Below are 22,104 nucleotides of genomic sequence, written 5' to 3' on the forward strand. Positions count from 1 at the left end.
AGATCTGGACCTGAGCCGAAGTCGGACGCTTAACCAGCTGAGCCACTCAGGCGCCCCTCGTGTTTCCTATTTTTAACAGCAGCACCCTCTTTCTTCCAGTCACTCAGCTTAAAGTCTTGATGTCATTATTGATATCTCCTTTTCCTTTTTCCTCCACATCAAATTAATTGCTAAATCCTATCCATGTTTTTAAAAGAAAGCATGCAGGGGCAGCTGGCTGGCTCAGTAGGTGAAGCATAAGACTCTTGATCTTGGGGTTGTGAGTTTGGGCCCCACGCTGGGTGTAGAGATTACTTAAAAATAAAATCTTTAGGGGCATCTGGATGGCTCGGTTGGTTAAGTGTCCGACTTTGGCCTAGGTCATGATCTCACAGTTCCTCAGTTCAATTCCTGTATTGGGCTCTGTGCTACAGCATAGAGACTGAAGCCTGTTTCAGGTTTTTGTTTTGTTGTTGTTTTTTTAATGTATGTTTATTTTTGAGAGAGAGAGAGGGAGAGAGAGAGCGCACAAGCCAGGGAGGAGCAGAGAGAGACATGGAGACATAGAATCTGAAGCAGGCTCCAGGCTCCAAGCTGTCAGTGCAGAGCCCCACACAGGGCTCGAACACCCAAGCTATGAGATCATGACTGGAGTCGAAGTCAGACGCTTAACCGACGGAGCCACCCAGGTGCCCCAAGCCTGTTTCAAATTATGTGACTCCCTCCCCCTCTCTGCCCCTCCCCAACTCCTGCTCTCTCTCTCTCTCTCTCAAGAAACATTAAATAATAAATAAATAAATAAATAAATAAATAAAATCTCATTTAAAAAAAGAAAGGAAAGCATATATATTTCCTAACTATAAAGCTAAGGACAACTAATATAGTGGATGACAGGAACAATATTCAAGATGGTCTTAGCAGACTAAGAGGAAGGGCAGAAGCTCCTAATATTGGTCTCTTTTAAACTGAGGTACAATTCACAGAAAAATACATAAACTGTAAGTGTAGTGCTCAGTGGATTTTAGATACAATTGTACCCGTGTAACTACCCCACGGATGAAGACAGCAGATGTCCATCTCCCCAGAATACTCCCACAAGCCTCTTCTCTTGGATACTCTCATACATACCCTGGGGAATGATTCTATCACTGAGGATGAGTTTTACATGTTCATAAACTTTATATAATTAGAATCTGGGAGAATGTACACTTTTGTTTCCATCTTTTTCCGGTCAATATAATGTTTTTGAGATTCATGCATGTTTTTATGTGAATCAAAAGTCTAATTTTTTAAATGTTTATTTTTGAGAGACAGAGTGTGAGTGGGGGAGGGGCAGAGAGAGGGAGATACAGAATCCAAAATAGGCTCCAGGCTCTGAGCTGTCAGCACAGAGCCCGATACAGAGCTCGAACTCATGGCCTGTGAGATCATGACCCAAGCCGAAGTCAGATGCTTAACTGACTGAGCCACCCAGCCGCCCCTCAAAAGTCTAATTTTTAAGCTTAGTAGTATTTCACTGAACATACTATAATTCATTTATTTATTTACTTGTTGATGGACAGTTAAGCTATATCTGGTTTGGGGCTGTTACAAATAAAGTTACCACAAATATTCTCATACGTCTCTTTGTGGACATATGCAGTCATGTGTATTAGGTACATACTTAGAAGCAGAACATCTGGCTTATAGGGTAGGCATATGTTTAACTTGATCAGAGATTTGAGAAAGTTTCTGAAGTAGTTATACCAGTTTATACTCCTCCTAACAATGTATGAGAGTTGCGTTGCTCCACATTCTTTGACACTTGGTACGGCCAATCTTTCAAATTTTGGTGAGTGTGTAATACCACATCAGTTTTAACTTACATTTCCCTCATGAATAATGTTGAATATCCTATTTTTATGGCCATTTGCATATCTTATTTTGTGAAATATCTATTTATGTCTTTTGTCCAGAGTTTTTACCTTTCTTATTGATTTTTAGGAATTCTATATATATTCTAGATATGAGACCTTTATTAGATAAATGTATTGCAAGTGTTTTCTCCAAGTCCGTAGCTTTTCCACATTCTTAATGTTGTCAGTGTATTAGCAGATGTTTAATTTTTTGTAATGAAATTCAACTGAAGAACTGTTCTTAAAGAATTAAAAAAATTTTTTTTAATGTTTATTTTTGAAAGAGAGAGACAGAGCACAAGCAGGGGAGGGGCAGAGAGAGCGGGGGACACAGAATCTGAAGCAGGCTCCAGGCTCTGAGCTGTCAGCACAGATGTGGGGCTAGAACTCATGGACCACGAGATCATGATCTAAGCCAAAGTTGGTCGCTTAACCGACTGAGCCACCCAGGCGCCCCTAAATCACTATTCTTTTTTATGGTTAGTGCTTTTTACAATCTACTTAAGATCACAGAGACATCTCTTATGTTGTCTTCCAAAAGCTTTACAGTTTCAGCCTATGATCCATCTCAAATTAGGTTTTATGTGTGATGTAATCACACATAATCACATACACAGTAATCATGGTTCATGTGTTTCCATATGGTTACCTGGTTGCTCCAGCACCATCTGTTGAAAGATCTTCCTTTCCCTCACTGAATTAGTCTTTTGAAAAAGCTTTTTTTAAAATTCTGAAGTCTTATACTTTAGGTTTAAAAGAATCAATTGTAGGGGTGCCTGGGTGGCTCAGTTGGTTAAGCGTCCAACTCCTGATCTCAGCTCAGGTCTTGATCTCAGAGTCTTAAGTTCAAGCCCAGCATTGGGCTCCTCACTGGGCGTGGAGTCTACTTAAAAAAAAAAAAATCAGGAGCGCTGGGATGGCTGAGTCGGTTAAACCTCTAACTCCTGATTTCAGCTCCAGTCATGATCTCAAGCATTCATGGGTTCAAGCTCCACACTGGGCTCTGCACTGGTGGTGCAGAGACCACTTGGGAGACTCTCTGCCCCTCCCCCACTCATGCTCTTCCTCAAAGTTAGTAAGTAAAGTTAAAAAAAAAAAACCAATTGTACAACTACAGGATGGGCAAGACCAGTATAAAAGCAGTGTAGTGGATAATGTGGTGGACTTTGAGACACTGAAGCACTTCCTCTTTAGCAACAAGACCTAGAAATTTTAGCTAACACAAATTCTAACATCATTTGAAGCTTATTGTGGCCATGTCATTAAATTCTGGTCAAAGAAATACAAAAGCACAGTTGAGTGTGCAACTTCCAAGGGAAGTGACAAGTTCTCTTTTTTTTTGCTAAATGGAATACAAATGTGATGGTTGGGGCTACAGAGAAAGCAGAATTTTCTATTTTTATAGAAAATTTTTAAGATATAGAAAAAAGTCCAGGAAATAAAATAACAAACACACCTATGTAACCACCACTCAGATTTAACATATTTGCTTCATAGCATTTGCTTCAGATTTCTCTTTTTTATAATGTTTATTATTTTTTTAATGTTTGTTTATTTTTGAGAGAGAGACAGAGACAGAGCATGAGTGAGGGAGGAGCAGAGAGAGAAGGGGACACAGAATCCGAAGCAGGCTCCAGGCTCCCAGCTGTCAGCACAGAGCCCGACCTGGGGCTTGACCTCATGAACGGTGAGATCATGACCTGAGCCCAAGTCGGACGTTTAACCGACTGAACCACCCAGCCCCCCCCCCCCATCTCTTTTGTAAAGACATAAAAATACAGGTGCAGTGAAGAGTTGAGCCCCCCCCCCCTTGTAGCCAGCCTTTCCAAATTCAATCTCCATCCTCCTTCCCCAGATGGAACCCCACTATGAAGCTTGCATAGGTCTCATCTTTCAGAGGTAAATTTAAGAATTCATGGTTTCTGCCTCCTCTGAGGGCCCCTTAGTTCAGCCATGATCTGTGTACTACTGGCTTTAGGGATCACCAGGGGTGCTTGTGAAAAATATAGATCTCAAGGGGTGCCCGGGTGGCTCAGTCGGTTGAGCATCCGACTTTGGCTCTGGTCATGATCTTGCAGTCAGAGAGTTCGAGCCCCATGTCAGGCTCTGTGCTGACAGCTCGGAGCCTGGAGCCTGCTTCGGATTCTGTGTCTCCCTGTCTCTCTACCCCTCCCCCACTCATGCTCTGTCTCTCTCACTTTCAAAAATGAATAAATGTTAAAAAAAAAAAAAAAATTAAAAAAAAAAAATAGATCCCAGGGTCCCAACTCTTGAGATCCTCTTTCAGTAAGTCCAGTGTGGGGCCTGGTCACCCTCATCTTATTATCACTTTATTATTTTTTTTTTCATTTCCATTTTAAAAAGTATGCCAGGTACAAATCAAAACCACAATGATATAGTATTCCACTAGAATAAAAAATGCATACAATAATAAACTGGTGAGGATATGGACAAATTAGAACCCTCATATATTTCTGGGGGGAATAGGAAACGGTGAAGCCATTTGGAAAGCAGTTTGGCAGTTCTTCAAAAAATAAAACACAAAGTTACCATACGACCCAGCAATTCCACTCCTGGTTATTCACCCAAGAGAAATGAAAGCCTGTGTCCACACCAAACCTATATGAATTATTCAAATGCACAAAGCATCTACTCCCTTTGTAGGCCTTCTAGCACACCCAGGTGAACGATCTAAGAAGTTTCTCTGACAGAAGTAATCAGAATCGATTACTCCGCATTTAACTTCTTCAGGATGGAGGACTGAAGTCAGCATGGACTTTGGAGCCAGACCTGGAATCCAATCTAATTTATGTTGTTTGCCAGCTAGGAAAACAAATGGGAAAAATACTTATCCTGCATGGTTTCTTTCCCAGTCTGCTCTTCAAATACCAAAAGCCATAAAATCTTGTTATAATTTGTTAAATAGGATTCAGTCTCAGATGGAGGGATCCTAAACTTAAGCAGGAGACAGTCTAAATCACCTCATTGAACTCTTTGTTGTAAAGCCAATCAATAGATCACTTTATCCTTTGTAGACGAAGACTACATTTATTCATTTGTTACCTCTGAGAACAATAAAGAGAATATTATAACTAAAATGTTGGCTTCCTGATTCAGTAAGTGTTTTTTATTTATGGTAATTAATAAAGACACATGGGCGCTTAAATCCATAGCTATAATTCTTAAACTCTAGAGCGTCTTTTTATTGTTTTTATTATAAAACACTTAACTACACAAAGAAGTACAGAGAAGAAGATCAAAAACCCTCCACTGCTCCATTTTATGATGATTTTACTATGCTTGCCAGATTTCGCTTAAAAAGTAAACATTCCAAGCCTGTAGCTACAGAATTTCTACAACTAGTAAGCCAACACCAACTCGTTTAGAGTATCAACCTAAATTATACTAAATGGAAAGTGAAAAATAGCTGTGGAGCTGAAATTAAAAATTCTAGTCTGTCCTTGGTAAGAAATGTAGTGGAAGATTACATCAGCATTGACTGGGGACTGTCCTAGGAGGGCTGGTTGTTGCCTCCTGGTTCACGTGTCCTTTCATGGTGTCTCCTTCTTCATCTGTGGTCCCTGCCATCCTACTCAGAGAACTCAAGACCCAGTGGAAATCAGGCCACAGGCTGGGCCAGGTCAATTAGATTCTCTTCCTTTAGAGAATTTGAGTGTCAAGATACAGATATTCTAGTCTTTCCTGTACATCAACACTAGTTGTTATGAGAGCAAATCACAAAAGTAAAATGCACATCTCACCTCCATGCTTTAGAAATCTGTTGCCTGTTTTTGAACCTCCTTAGCCTAAGACAATCTTGACTAATGGTCTCTGTCATTCCCTTCTCTTCACCTGGCACCCAACACTCTAATCACTATGGGGTGGATGAAAGATGACCTCAAATTTTCTCCCAGTCCTCCCATTGAGAGGTGGAATGCCCCTGAGAGGGCTCCTCGGCTTGAATCTGGGGAGGCCCTGTGACTTGCTCTAATTCAGCACAAGGTAGAGAGAACAGAGCTGTGTGACCTCTGAGTCTGCGGCTTCTGCATGCACGCAGTACTCCCTCTTGGATCCCAGTCGCCATGCTGTGAGAAACCCAAGCCCTGTACGGAGGTCACGTGGAGAGGATCCTTGATGCTCAGGTCAACAGCCTCAAGCCGAACTGCCAGCTGCCAGCCATGTGAGTGAGTCATTTTGGACACTTCTAGCCAGTTGGTCCTCCGGATGACTACAGCCCCAGCCAATACCACTTTGGAGCAGAACTGCCCTATAGAGCTCAGTGAATCACAGATCACGAGAGACGATAAAACACTGCAGTGATTTCCCATATATGTATCTCCTATTATTAATCTTATCTCCGTACCTTTGTCACAATTAATGAGCCAATACTGACACATTAGTATTAGCTAAAATCCATACCTTATTCAGATTTTCTCTTTTCTTACCTAATAATCTTATTCTTTTCCGGGATCTCATCCAGGATATTGCATTACATTTCATCGTCACGTCTCCTTAGGCTCCTTTTGGCTATGATGGTTTCTTAGACATATCTTGTTTTCCCTTGACAGTTCTGAGGGTAGTCTTGGTCAGGTGTTTTGTAGGACATCCCTCTATCGGGATCTGCCTGATGTTTCTCTCAGGATTAGGGTGGCGTAATGGGTTTGGGGGAAGAAGACCACTGAAGTAAGGTGCCATTTCAGCACATCACATCAAAGGTCCATCCTATCTATAACCATGACTTATCCTGTCGATGCAGACCTTGACCACCTGGCCGAGATGCTGCTGGTCAGGCTCCCCACTGTGTGAAGCCACACTTAAGGAAGGGGAAGTTATGTTCCTGTCCTTGAGGGTGAAGTAATCTACATAAATGAATCAGAATTCTTCTGCCCAGGAGATTGTAATGGTGGTTTTAAACCACTAATTTTTGGTGTGGTTTAATACACAGCAAGATATCTAAAAAACACACATAAACCTTTTCACTGTCTCCTGTTAGACTTCATGAACAGTTACATGTGCTACGTAGGGTTCACTCTACTTAAGTGCCCTTCCTATTCCTATCCACCACTCACCAACCCACAAAAACAAAGAACCTCTTATTTTTCCAACAAAACCCAAGTGCTACCTCCTCTATCATGAAGCTTCCTTCCAGAAGGAATTCATTGCTCTGACCCAGCTGCCAATACCACAGTTAACACCACTATCGTCACCCTTATGCTATGGTTAACTCCCTCAACGAGACCAGAGGTTCCCAACATGCAGAGACCCTGCCTTATGTAAGTCTGCACATGCCACCTAGGACATCAGCACATACCTGGCATCCCATAAGTGTTTGTGAATTAATTAATTAAGTGACTATAAATGTGTATCATTTTTTATAATACCTCATTTTAAAAGAATAAAAGAGAAAACATAAATAAACAGCTATAGCCCAGGATGTGTCTGTAAATCCACACTAGAACTGGAATTTCCCTAGTAAAGCACAGCTCCACTGTATAATATGGACTGGGCACTAAGAAAACTGATCACTGCATTCAATGAGTCAAAGCCACATATAACAGACAAAATAGTATCTGCTTTCAGATCCGTGTGACAACATGGGCACATAAATACTAAATAAATTAGATCAGATGAGTCTCTTTCTAAGGGAATCAGGCCAATGAAGTACATTTCCTCGCCTTTGGATTTCTTGATATGTCATCAAAGACTTTTTACAGAACATAATTTTCATATTTAACTTCTAAAGTGTGGAACAATAAGACAGATTCATGGGTAACTGTGTTAGCGCTATTCAATTTTCTCTCTTACGTACACAGCAGGGAAATTAAATAAGCCCTGAAGTGGTCCTTGGGAAAAATATAAGAAATAGTCACTGTGCCTCCAAAGGATTCAAGGGCTTCTGAAGTTTTACATTAATAATAACTCTGTCAACTTGTCTTCTTTCGGTATTTACAATAGCGGCTTTTACTAAATCAGGGGAAGTCTCTGCAAGAAAGCGATTAGGTCATACAAAATTGCATTCTAGTGGCCAGAGGGAAAAGCCCTCCCACAGAGAGTACCAGGAGCACTGGCAGCAACAGAAAGACTCCCCTCAGGAAGGTCCAGGGCAGCAGATGAAGCGATAGGTGCTGGGCACTGTCCAGGACACAGGGTGAGATACCCTTGGTGTGCCCAGGAAGGACTAGGGACAATTTTGAAAGGAGAGAGACATGAAGGGGATACTGACGGTCCCACGTGACCAGGTAGAGAATGAGTCAGGACATGGAGTCAGACACATAGGTATACATAAACACATGGTGACATTCAAGCTCTAGTTTGAAAAACCAAACCTAACAAATTATTGTTTAAACATTTATAATAAAAACTGTCTATGGGGCGCCTGGGTGGCTCAGTTGGTTAAGCGTCCCACTTCGGCCAGGTCATGATCTCCCGGTGAGTTTGAGCCCCACATCAGGCTCTACGCTGACAGCTCGGAGCCTGGAGCCTGCTTCAGATTCGGTGTCTCCCTCTCTCTCTGCCCTTCCCTCCACTCGTGCTCTGTCTCTGTCTCTCTCTCTCTCTCAAAAAATGAATAAACGTTAAAAAAATTTTTTAAAAACTGTCTAAATAATTTAAAAATAACTGTCTAAATAATGTCTCTGTGAGGCAGGAATAAGGGACAGGCTTTTACTTTTTACCTCAAATACTTCTGACTCATTTTAATTTTTAAAATAAGAATATAGAACTTGCACCATAAAATGTTAAAAGATAAAGTGCTACCGTTGTACAAATGAAGCATAAAGTTCTCTGTGAGTTCAGTAAAATTTGTTTTAAATTGCTCATGGGGCATAAGAAAAACGGAGATCAAAAAGAAAAAAAATCTTCTCAACCTTAGGTTAGGTTTGAATCCAAATCAAGCTAATTCCTAAATTCACCTAAAACAAAACACCCACTCCTCTGCCTCTGTTTTTAATTCGTACTCCAACCGTTTGCATCTTCAGTAGTCCACTGACCTTGGAACTGCTTTCTTCCGACACTTCTCCCTCATTGGTTTGCATTGGAACAGACTCTGTGCAAAACTCTGCAGAAACACACAAATACCGCCTGGAAGAGGTAAGAAGAGAAAAAAAAATAAGGAATTCAGTGAAAAAATCGGTTTTTCAAAGATTAGACTGAAATTGTATCACCAAGACCATAGATACGGTGAAGTGATGAGCGTAAGTAACACGCGTGCGTGTGCGTGTAAGTACACCCATGCATCTTCGGTAAGAAAGAAAGCAGAGAGGTAAGAGGGAATTTTCACCATCTTACGGTAGGATAGTTAGGAAAGGTTTAAGGCACTGGGGTGTTACACAGTTCTAGATTTCTTTCCTCTTTTTTCTTGACTTTTGGCAGACGTGGTAGTGAAAATCTTCAGCAATTCATACAGCACAAATAGTGACCTGTCAGAAAGGACGTCCGCCTAAGAAGTGGGCCCGTCTGCACAGCATTATAAGCCGTTGAGATTGTCCAGGTTTCCTGGGTTTATAGTTTACGTTCAATATTCATGGTATATATATTTTAAATTTTTTTAGTGTTTATTTATTTTTGAGAGAGAGAGACAGAGCGTGAGCAGTGCAGGGGCAGACAGAGAAGGAGACACAGAATCCAAAGCAGGTTCCAGGCTCCCAGCTGTCAGCACAGAGCCAGACTGGACTTGAACTCACAAACCGTGAGATCATGATCTAAGCTGAAGTCGGACGTTTGACCGACTGAGCCACCCAGGCGCCCCTCACTGTATTTTATAACTGAAATAAGGGTACACGCTAATGGTTGATCCCACTTTTTTATTTTAAGAGAATTTGCTTAATAAGTTAAATATCAGTTAATTTACTTTTACATGGGAATGGGCTATCCTAGGGCAAGACAATAAAAAGTACTAATTTTTCCCCTAAGAATAAAATGAATCATTGGTTAAAATTTTATGAATTAAAATGTACCAAAAGGAAACTACTAAAAGCATATGTAACATTCAAATTAATTCATTAAATATGTAATTACTGAACAATAATTACTCAAACTGACACAAATCTCCATGTAATACAGGTAACTAATAATTTAAAACCTCTCTAATACTTTAAAAGGTTCATAGCTACAAAATCTAAAAGCTAGAAAGAAGCTTGGCACATAGTATCTTGTGTGTGGGCAGAGAATCTCTTGATAAACGCAGCACCTTGGGAGGCAGGTAACGTGGTTCTGGTGTGGGAATCTGTTTCCTCATCTGTTGGGTGGGAGAAGAGCATCAAAAAATCTACTGTGCTCACCTAATGGGGTTTTTGGGGAACCGATGTGTATTTATGGGACACGAAATGAACCGTAAAATTGGTACAGTGGAAGGTCTGCTAATCATCCCCCCTCACTCACTCCAGACGAACTGACGCTGCCCATTCCTTGCGGGAAACACATGCTTCCAGCAAGTGAAACAGGCTTTCTTGAGCTGGTTTTGCCCCTCATCTGTTAATGACAGTTGTGCAGAAACAAACTTGTTCTTTCTGTGAAAATTAAATTAATAGCACCGGAAACACTCAGTAACCTACCTAGAAAGATGTCGTATGCAAATTGCCTCACAAATGTCCTTAAGTGCTCATTCTGCTTTACAGAAATAGACTGTATCTCATAGATGATACATTACAAGCACAGCTGATGAAGAAAAACACCCCAATGATTTCTGTGCCATTTCCATTTTAATGTGCTGGAAAAGAGGAACCCTCCTTCGCTTCTCCCGAGCTTTCCCTCTGGCTCCTCTCTCCACCTTCCACAAGTCCCGTCCCAATGGATCTTTTCTAATGTCAGAAGGAGAAACAAGGCCTGTGAGGTCAGCCCTTCTCTCTTCCTTTTGGAAGCCAGCTGCCCCCAAGGAGTATGCATTTTCCTCTGTGCTAGTTCCCCTAAATGAAGGCCCCTCACAATTGCCTGGGACTAGGTAAGCCTGTTCAGTGCTAGGAACTTCACTTGCCTGTAGATGTAAGCCACATTCCCCACTATAGCTTTATTAGTAATAAATGCCCCACTCTTTTATCTGATTTCTCAATTGATACAGAACTCAGCCAAGGGAAAGAGAGTGCTATTTACCGGGTCTCTCAAAGACCATACTATCTGGTGCATGGGACTAGAGTTTTGGTAAACACACATGAAGGAAAATTGGAGGAGTGAAATAAAATGCATATGGAATTTCTAAGGCTTCTGTTGGGTCAGGACTTTGGGCCTTGGTCTTTAGTGAGAGAGCAATACGCTTTACCCTTGCAGAGGTTGCATCAGGCCACACGAGTTTTTACTGTCAAATACCAGGTTTACACTACTGAGGCTGAATTAGAAGCTTACAAACCACCAGCCACACCGTATTTTGACATTAGTGGTGACTGTAGTTATGGTAACTTTGTCTTCAGGTAAGTGGCTGTTTCTATAGAGACGAGACGGCATACACCAGGCACGTGGGCTTTGCTGGCGGCAGCAAAGAAATGGGCCACAGTCAGTCGTGGTGGTGGTGGCGGGCGGCGGCGACGGTACTGAAAAGCTCATCGAAATGTCAGCCGTGCAAGCGGCCTCAGCCTACATCGGCCACTCTGGCCTAGCAAGCAAATGCCAGCCGTGCTGGCCTCAGCAAAGGGAATAGAGCATTAGCAGGCTTGGGTGGCCTCAAAGTACAGAAGGCTGCTGCCTGACCTTGAATTATGCAGGCACAGCTTTTCCTAAGCAGGCATGGCTGAGGCAAAGATTAGACTTTAGGGAAAAGAGACTTTCTTCATACAGGCCTTTTAGATATTAACGAGGGGAACAATTATTTGCTGTGCATAAGCTGCGAGGCAGCTGAATTTCAAACAGCACACGTGCTATGAAACCAGTGAGGTTCTACGTTTGAATTGTTTGTGCTCGGCTTACACAGGCAATGGAAATGAAGAGGTTTCTCACTATACTCCTAAGAGGCAGGAAGGCAGGGAACTTCTAGAGGGAGGGAGGGAGGGAACTTGGTACCTGGGGCTGCCACTACTATAAATCCCTAAATATTGCAAAAAGAAGGAGATGCTTCAAGGATTAATCTTTAAAGCAGAAGACAGTGTACATTGGTTGGGTTTTTTCCAGACATAGGAAAGGCCCAGTTCCAAATTTCACCTCCTGCTGGCAGAGTTTTCCAAATCGGGTGGAAGTGTCCACGTCATGGATGGCGCACACTGGCGTGGGCTAACTGGATACCTTGGAGAGGCTCAAACAAGAGGACCTCAGCCGTCTTCCCTCCCTCAGTAAGGCAGGTGGAGATCAAAGAACCTTACAGGTTCTTTATCATCCAGTATCGCCTGGGATATTCACTACTTTTGCATACGAAATCACTTTCCCATCTTTTCCAGACTTCAAATTGATTCTCAGATCCCTCCCTCGGATGCCACCGTGGCTTTGCTACAGCCTTTAGTAAGACTGAGTACTGCGTTCTGGGAATATAATTTGATCAGGAATTATTGCTCCTGAGCAGGACAGTGCTTTCTTAACTGGGTGGCTGTGGGGACAGTGCTGAAACAATTTTGTTGACCCTTGGGAGTTGATGTTAATTTATATACTGTTCTGATCCATTTTAGGGTTCCTGGGGGCAAAATCTATTTGGCTCATCAATTCTGCCCAAGAGAATACCCGAGAGAAGAGTGGGTGGTAGTGGGGGGCTGTCCTCTTGAAAGTGGGAGCAGGACTGTCTTGAGACCCCCTCTGCCCTAGAGAGGAGGGACACACCTCACAAGACCTGGATTACTACTTCAGACCAATGCATGAGGAGACAAGAGCCAGCATGGGTTAGGGGAGGAAAACTTGCTGGCTCTCAATGTTTCCTTCCATGTGGGCAATATCCCTTTACTACTGTTGGCCTTATATCCCTAACGCAGGCTGTCAGGGTGAAGTGACTTGTCCAGTCATTGAGTCTGGAAGGGAGACTGGGCGTGCCCCTCCTCCAGCCCTTTTCCTGTGGGGGCCTTAGTTTTGCTCCGCTCCTCCCTTCTTCTAGGAGGCAGGTCTATCCCTGATAGTGCTGTTGGGTAAAGAAACCTGTTAAGTTCCAGAGCTGAGTATGAGAAAACCGACTTGCTGTTAGAAACGAACCAGTTCTATGTCAACTTTATTAGTCATAGAAGTGAAAATTTGATCTCCACCTGCCTTACTCCCTCACCCTCTATGTCTGTGGTTTAGAACTTAGGCAGTGGAGAGAATGTTTTTTATCAGGTCCCTTCAATTCCAACCAATATCTGGAACTTCTCCGCTTCAGAACCTCTCCTCTGCATCAGTCTGATTTTCCCAACTGTCCCATTACCATAACACGAATAGCAGACTTTTACTTCATAAACTTTTCAGCTCTATTTCTAGCTACTCCCCGTGCACCCACTATACCATTTCGCTCGGGAAAATCTTCCTATTCTCTGCACACAACTTGCTAACTTAATTTCTATCTATGCAGTCCACACCACATTTGAAAGCCCTTCCCCTCACTGCCAATCAGCCTCTCTATCCTCCTAGCATCCAGTCAATTTTTATTTCGAAAAATCTTTCCTGATTAACACCATGTATCTGTCTACTTACTATATGTCATATCAACACCTATTTTTCTATTTGTTCTTTCTTTAATTTACTGTGTGTGTGTGTGTGTGTGTGTGTGTGTGTGTGCGTGCATGGTTTTAGAACTATTCTTAATATTTTTAAGGTGTTTCTTGAAAAAGCCTTGGTGACATTCTTGTTTGAAGCCAAGGCTTATAGTCGTGTCTACTTGAGTTTTACTGCCCTTTTGACAAAATGGAGGGAAAATAAAGAAGGCAATGCGGAAGTATATGGTTGACTTAGGGGTTCCACTTGTGAAGTGACAAAGGGGCCAAGCGTATCAGTGTTACCAGACTGATGAAAAGTCAAGGCAAAGTCCACTTGTGTTAAAAGGTCCTGGAGGGGGCGTACAAGTGGTAGTAAAGTTGTCAAAGATGACGTGACAACATAAGCATTTGATTTCTGCTTCAGCACATGATTCCACCTCAGAGCTATCACCAGCTTGCCATCCATGGTAAGTGACCGACAGTCATGACCTGGCAGCGCTTCAGCGCACATGGGACAGGACTTGACAAGTGTTAATGACCAGATATGAGTAAAACCGTACATCACACAGCATCTGTGCCAGGTCTTCTCTAAAAGTTGGCAAATATGTTAATGTTTTCAAGGCCCTCCAGGATCCAGCCCTCACCTGTGTCTTCCGATGTCGTGGGCCAGACCTCTTCTTCCCTTTGTTCCAGCCGTAATGAACTACTTACAGCTTCACGAATATGCCAGATTGTTTCTGGTTTCCATCTTTTTGCTTGTACCGCTCCCTCTGCCTTTGTCTCCCCGGGTACCGCCAGAGAATACCTACTCTCATCACTCAAGACTCAGCTTTTACAAAGTGTTTCTGGATCCACCACCAGGCAGAACTGGTGATTCCTTCCTCAGCGTCCCCGGTGGATCCTGTCTGAAATCTAGTACGTGATCTATAACATGCCACTGACTTTACTTCCTTACATAGATGCCTCCCTTAGTAGACGGTCAACCCTCTGACACCAGATACTGTCTCTCATTAATGTCTGTATACACAGTTTGCTTAAAACTGTATACCTGGAATTTAATAGACACTCAATATATTTCTATGTAGGCGTGACTGAATCAACTAAAGTCCTTTTTATTTAAGTTGCAATAGATATCAATTCAATAAATATCTACTGGGTCCCTACCACATGCCACCCAGGGCTCAGCTGGAGTGGTGTAGCAGAATGAGCTTTGGCTTTGAAGGAGCAAAATCAGTATTCTTTGTCACTTATTAGCTGTGTAATCTTGGGCACTTAACTTTCTGATCTTCATTATTTTCATCCATAATACTGGTCAGGAGGAGGGGTTGTAAGGATTAAATTAAATACTATATGCATAGCACTCAGCAAGGTATCTAGGAGCAGCCAATAGGCACTGAAAAACCAGTTAGCTCCTTTCCAAGAAGTCTCAAAGGGTTTATAGACTAGTAAAGGAGGCAGAGACAAATAAATAACTCTACTGTAAAACCCTGCTTTATTACTGTAATAATAACAGGCCCTCCTAGAATACAGATGAAAAAGAAATTCTGCCCAGAGGGTCTGGGAGAAGGGGACAGTAGGAAAGATACAGGAAAGAAGAGTGGATAGCTTGTATTTTCCCCTCTTATTCCAAACTCTAACCAAAGAGAAAAGCATTGACCAAGGCACAAAGCCATGAAAGACAACTAAATATTTGGGAAATAGAAAATGGCCTAGTAAGGCTTATAACAGATAGGGGCTCACTAAAAAAGCAGCCAGAAACATTGATTGGAATTAGATTTTGAAGTGGTTTATAGGATGGTATCTGTAGCAACTGGGAGCCATGAGAGCTGTTAAAGCAAAGGAGTGACACAGGTAAATATCTCATTTAGAAAGCTGGTTCTGGCAGTAAGGTGGACTACAGACCGGAATAAGGACAGGCTAGAGGCAGACAAGCTAGGAATATGCTCACAGGAAACTGTGGGATTGCTAAATCCTAATAACAAATTCTAGCTTTATAAAAAGGATGAGGTACCGAATGTCAGTGTCAATCATTTAGATTGATGTGCTTTTTATTTTTTATTTAAAAAAAAAATTTTTTTTTAACGTTTATTTATTTATTTATTTATTTATTTATTTATTTATTTTTTTAATCTTTCTTTATTTTAGAGAGAGAGAAAGCAGGGCAGCAACAGAGAGAGAAGGGGACACAGGATCCAAAGCAGGCTCCGGGCTCTGAGCTGTCAGCACAGAGCCTGATGTGGGGCTCGAACTCACGATCAGCAAGTTCATGACCTGAGCCAAAGTCAGATGCTCAGCCGACTGAGCCACCCAGGCACCCCAACGTTTATTTATTTTTGAGAGGAGACACAGAATCCGAAACAGTCTCCAGGCTCCGAGCTGTCAGCACAGAGCCCGACGCGGGGTTCGAACTCACGGACCATGAGATCATGACCTGAGCCGAAGTCGGCCGCTCAACCGACTGAGCCACCCAGGCGCCCCTTGATGTGCTTTTTAAAGGGACCTACTGAAGTAGAAATGCAATCAGTTGATGTGATGATGTGGTGGCCACTTTAAAGACCCTCATGGAACAAGCTGGGGAAGGAGTGATAACGTCAAAATGTACTTTTCTTCTTTTGAAGATGGAGACTCTCCCATCTCACTGCCAATACACAGATTTAAATTTTAAAAACTTACCTTCGACAGTATTCTGGGGCAACACAAGCCCGTGAAGATGAGTCTAGACTACATTCAGTGCAAAAAACCGAAACCCTGGAAAGAGAAAAAAATCACAATGAGCTGCGTGCTCACAGCAAGGTGGCAGCGCATGGTTCTGAATTCAGGCAGCCCAGCACAAATCCGGGCTCTTCTGTCTACCACCACGGACTGCGGGGCCGGCGGCCTAGCCTCTCAAGCCTCAGCTTCCTCATTCAACACTGAGAATAACAATAGCACTTTCCTCATAGGGTTCTTTGGAAGTTTAAACGGAATACATATAAAACACCTAGTACAGGGCAGGGCACCAACTGCACGCTTAATAAAGGCAAGTGGTTAGGAATGTGAACTGAGGGGCACCTGGGTGGCTCAGTCAGTGGAGCGTGCAACTCTTGATCTTGGGGTTGGGCTCGAGCCCCACATTGGGTATAAAGATTACTTAGAATAAAATTGAGGGGCGCCCGGGTGGCTCAGTCAGTTAAGCATCCGACTCTTGATCTCAGCTCAGGTCTTGATCTCCAGGTCGTGAGCGCAAGCCCCACACTGGGCTCAATGCTGGGCATAGAGCCTACTTAAAAACAAACAAAACAAACACACAAAATCTTTTTTTAAAAATGTGAACTGAAACAGTAAAACCTATATTAAACCTCTATCCTTTATTTTACCTTATTTGTTCTATCAGGAAAATGCCAAGTTGCCTTTCCAACTTCTCCATTTGACATGAGGGTGTCTCATATGCATCCCAAAGAGCACTCTTCACTGCCCTCCCGGACTTCACTCTCCCATCTCCACTGTCTTAGCCTCCACCCAGTTGTTTGGGTCAGAACCTCGGGTTCATCCTAGACTTCTTGCCCTATCCCAGCCCTCTCTCAGCTTGTCGGCAACCTGTCACTTCAGATTCACAGTATGTGAATTCTTCTTTCCCACTGCCATCATCATCCCTCACTTGTGGAGGCCTCTTAGCTGGTCTCCTGCCTCTACTCTTGCTCCTCCCCAGTGCGTCCGTTCCCAGCTAATGGCTGGAATGGCCTCTTCAAAATCAAATCAGACCATAGCAAGTTGCTAATAAATGCAAGGAAAATTGTGTTTATTTCATGATGGAATGTCTCTCTCTTTATATATGAAATACATACTCACATGTGAACATACAGATATATGAAATGAAAGCCACTTAATATTAGACATTTAGAGGTTCCAAGGCAATCCCTTCCTTTTACAATGGCAGAAACAAATACCAGAAGGAGATCCTGCTTAAGGTTGGACTTCCGTGTGTGTGCAAAAGTGGCCAAAACAAGGCCGCGCAAGCCCAACAGAAACTGGCCTGTGATTAGAACCCGCACTGCTGTCTGAAAGTCTGTCACTATTTGGAAGTTGTGCCCTTGTCTCATGATGAAGAAACTTAATGTTTCTGTCCGAGAAAGTGCGTTCCATTTCCCAAGGCTGCAGATTATGAGGTACAGCTTTAGTCCCACATCATGCTGCAGTGTTTGAGAGTGTGCTTCAGGGAATCTTGAAAGCACCTTGCTGCCCTCTTATCTGTCATCACTCTCCCTTTGCTTATTTTTTAAACAGTGTTTGAATAAATAAATCCCAGATGGAATTGAGCTGTGGTGAGTATTGGTGATATTTTCATTATTAGCCCTATCCTTCTACTACAGACACTGTTGTCCCAGCAATCTTTCTTTCTAAAAAGCAAATGTGACCTCTGAATAGATCACTGCTCAAATTCAATCAATAACTACCCACTACCCTTAGGGCAAAATTCAAGATCTCTCTAGCCCCATCATATCCTTCATATCCTATTCATGGGAATTGCATGTGGTTCCCCTGCCCACAGCACATGCACTAATGTCTGCTGAGGGCCCTTAGCCTGATTCTCATCCACTCCTCTTGCAAGATCTGCCTCAGGTATTATCTCCTGAAAGTTTTCTGTACCCTCCTTGGCTGCACAAAGTGTCCCTCCCCTAAGACATACGATATAATATCAGTAGTGTCTGAGGGTCTGATTTCCACACTCAACAGGGGCTCCTTGACAACAAAGGCTCTCTGTGGTGACACATCTTTGAATTTGGTATCGAGCAGTTCAATAAACATAAGCTGAACTAAATCCTGACATGTTCCTGATAACTCAGCACGCCAGTGTAGAGCCTGGAGCCTTCCCATTAAACAGCACTGGGGAGAGTTGAAGAAACTGGCTGGAACTTCCCAGATGGGTCTGGCCCTCACGGAGGATAACAGCTATGTAGTTGTGTGTGACCCTCAGCACCTCAAAGATAGATTCGATTCTTTCATTTTTTTGTCAATTACAGACTATCAAGAGGACAATCCTAATTTTCAGTTCTCTGTTCTGATTAGTTTCTGCACAGGCTAACCATGACTTCTTCTGTAGACTCACCAGGTATCTAAATTCTGTACCAGCTTCACAAAGTAACCCAACATTACATATCTTGTTGCCAGACAAGTTTAGAAGGATACGGTGGCCAGCTCAGTCCTTTGCTTGCTTGGTAGGCGGGCTCAGATGCTTGCTTATGTTCAGAGAGGGAAAAGGAGTTGAAGCACGGGAAGGGCAGGCGAGGGAAACTGGGCAATTTTCAAGAACTCAGGAAACCAGTTTTTGCAGAACAGCTTCCTTACTTTCCCCACAGGGTTGTGAACCTCTGTATCAGATGCACTTGTACTCAAGATAAACATAACATTTGGCTCTGAAATCAACATTTTGAATTATCTAGTTGAAGTCATCTACAGCACTATTTTCCTTCTAAGGTATAAGCAATGGCAAATTCTTTCAAAAGTCATTTTGAAATGTTCAGAACTACACTATAATCCTACCACCGGATCATATATAGCCATCCGTACTATAAACTCTTAACTGAGTCACAAGTAACACTGAAACTATTTGAAGCACTCTGGTTTTCTCGGTCCTCTTGCAGAGCAGCCAAACTGTCTTGAGATTCACACACAGTTGGGAAGATTCCGCGGGCCTTGGACTAGATTACTGCCAGACCTGCTAAACTTCAAGAGCTCCTCCAAGCCCAGTGCCTAACCTTACTCATGGGACGTGATCAGACCTACATCTCTCCTAGGGAATATGCCAAGTTGAAAAACAGACATATCCAATAAATTATATCCACTTTACTAGTACCACCTCTGACATGGCATAGTTTTAATTCTCAAATTTGATTACTCAGGCCGATCCTTTTAAATTTAATTCTCACTTAAAAAAATTCAAGTGATAGGGACAAATCCCCTCTCCCACTACCCTTACCCAGGACTCACCATTGCTATCAGTTTAATTTCCGGGCATAATTCTGGGATGCAGATTATTATATACAGTTCACTCTGGAGTGAACATGGGTTTGAACTGCGTGGGTCCATTTCTACGTGGATTTTTTTACAGGGTAGTACTATAAATGTATTTTCTCTTCCTTATGATTTTCTTTTTTTTTTTTTTAAATTTTTTTTTCAACGTTTTTTATTTATTTTTGGGACAGAGAGAGACAGAGCATGAACGGGGGAGGGGCAGAGAGAGAGGGAGACACAGAATCGGAAACAGGCTCCAGGCTCCGAGCCATCGGCCCAGAGCCTGACGCGGGGCTCGAACTCACGGACCGCGAGATCGTGACCTGGCTGAAGTCGGACGCCTAACCGACTGCGCCACCCAGGCGCCCCATCTTCCTTATGATTTTCTTAAAAACATTTTCTTTCCTGGGACGCCTGGGTGGCTCAGTCAGTTAAGCATCCGACTTCAGCTCAGGTCATGATCTCACGGTTCGTGAGTTCGAGCCCCGCGTCGGGCTCTGTGCTGGCAGCTTGGAGCCCGGAGCCTGCTTCAGATTCTGTGTCTCCCTCACTCTCTGCCCCTCCCCTACTCGTGCTCTATTTCTCTGCCTCAAAAATAAATAAATATTTTTCAAAAATTTAAAAAAACATTTTCTCTACATTACTTTATTGTAAGAATACAGTATGTAATACATAAAACATACAAAACATGTATTAATTGACTACTTATACTATCGGTAAGGCTTCCAGTCACCAGTAGACTATTAGTAGTTATGTTTGACGGGTGAGTCAAAAGTTCTAGGGGGATTTTCAACTGTACAGGGGGTCAGTCCCCGTAACCCCCGTATTGCTCAAGGGTCAGGCCTACTATAAACTTTTAACTGAGTCACAAGTCACACTGAAAACCCTGACTGCCCACGTCATTGGCAACTGGCCTAACTTCAAGCAAGATGTCCCGGAAGAAGCATCTTAAGTGAAGCAGCAGATGTGGGGGTGGAGCAAAACACCAGCAAGGGTGCTGGGAAGGTCTTCCCAGGAGGTGGGCACAGATGCCAGGAGAATCGGGGCAGACAGGAGGGTACCATACGTTCAGCTCTGTAAGTGGGGCACCCAGCCCAAGTGGGCCAGAAGGAACCTATTTAATTAAGTAACACAAATAATAGTATGAAAAGCCCAAGCAGCACAGGTGGAGGTAACTCTGCTGCAGGCAGATGAGTCTATTTAGCTGCCAATACACAAGTGTTAACGATTGTTCCAAGATCTGGAAATGTTACCTGTGCAGTTTCAGGTCACCTCTACCTAAGTTCAGCATTTTGGAAGTTCTATAAAATATTCTGGTCTGCACATTCCTAAAAACATCCCCTTTAATCCTAAAATCTCTTCTAGCTTTTGTGTTCTCCTCCTCTTTCCTCTTCTAGTTAAGTTTCTTTTAAAAGAAGTTTATATCTGTGGTCACAACACCTTTATCTCTCATTTACTTATTAATGGTTGTGATTTGAGATCTTTCCCTATCAATACCGTTACCAAATATAATGGATATTATTCAATTGTTTTGTTTTAACCTCTCTTTCCCATTCAAAAATCAGAATGATCTTTAAGTCTTATCATTTGGGTGTTCCCTTCCTATCTTGATATCAGGATGTTGTAGATCCCAGGGCACCTGGCTGGCTCAGTTAGCGGAGCACACAACGCTTGATCTCAGGGCTGTGAGCTCGAGCCCCACGTTGGGTGTAGAGATTACTTAAAAGTAAAATCTTAGAAAAAAGAAAAGAATACTGTAGGTCCAGTCATTGAGCCAGGGGGAAGCCTGTTTTAGTTTCTGGTCTCTTAGCTGTTGTCTGAGTCCTCCTATCTCCCTGGGTTTGCAGCCAGCCCAAGGCCTTTGTCAACGCTGTTGATTTTCAGATGCACAAACAGGGGCAGGGTGGTGCTGGGTGAGTTCCTGCTTCTGTACATGGGGACAAGGGCACAGGGGTTGTGGTGAGGAAACTCAACTCAACTCCTGGCTTCAAGGATTGAGCCTCGTTCTGATCCCCAACTATCATGGATCATGTCTAGTCCCTTTACCCCACAGAAGGGGCCAAATTCATTACTTGTGGCACCGCTTAGACCATTTCTTTGCAGACTCTTGCTGGAGAGTCTTTCTCTGCTTGTCCTTTCATTACTGGCACGTTCCTTGGGAATTCATCCTTCCTTTTCTTTGTATTATACACATACGTCCTTACCTTCTCCCATGGATTTAACTACACTCCACGTCTTGATGACTCCCAAATCGCTCTAGTGCTGACCTTTCGTACGATCTTCAGAGCCTTCTATAAACTGCCCAATGTCAATGCCTTTCATCTCACGTTCCACATGGTCCTTAAAATGCAACACACCTAAGATGAAATAACCCTCCCTCAAACTATGTTCTTCTCCTCCTGCCTCGCTTGGGAATACTACCATCCCACTCAAATAAAAAAATCTGGCACCATCATCAGCATCTTGAGCTCACCAAACTCTGTCGATTCCAACGCCCGAATATTTCAGGATGTACGTTCTTCCCTATTCCTACTGCCACTGCTTTAATTCTGGCGATTTCTTACTCAATTTATTAGAACTACTTTTTCCGCTGGTTTTCTTAACCTCGAGACCCCCCCACCCCCTCGCCCCCCGGCATTAGAATCACCTTTATAAAGTGCAATCCCACA

At 42.9% G+C, this 22,104-nt stretch overlaps 1 protein-coding gene across 11 annotated transcripts in view; it reads right to left on the reverse strand.

Annotated features, from left to right (window-relative positions):
- The window catches only part of TNRC6B (trinucleotide repeat containing adaptor 6B), a 257,779-nt gene that overhangs the window by 179,251 nt on the left and 56,424 nt on the right, over nt 1–22,104 (reverse strand). For 6 of the 11 annotated variants that reach the window (XM_058682112.1, XM_058682106.1, XM_058682097.1 and 3 more), the window contains 2 exons: nt 16,118–16,192; nt 8,864–8,954 (listed from right to left, as the gene is read on the reverse strand). In XM_058682112.1, coding sequence (XP_058538095.1) covers nt 8,864–8,908 — 45 coding nt within the window. In that variant the 5' untranslated portion in view covers nt 8,909–8,954; nt 16,118–16,192. Of the gene's footprint in view, nt 1–8,863; nt 8,955–16,117; nt 16,193–22,104 lie in introns of those variants that run through there. The other 5 variants (XM_058682104.1, XM_058682101.1, XM_058682102.1 and 2 more) reach the window with 2 other exon arrangements.

Source organism: Neofelis nebulosa, chromosome 8 (genome assembly GCF_028018385.1).
Source record: "Neofelis nebulosa isolate mNeoNeb1 chromosome 8, mNeoNeb1.pri, whole genome shotgun sequence".
Taxonomy (NCBI): domain Eukaryota; kingdom Metazoa; phylum Chordata; class Mammalia; order Carnivora; family Felidae; genus Neofelis; species Neofelis nebulosa.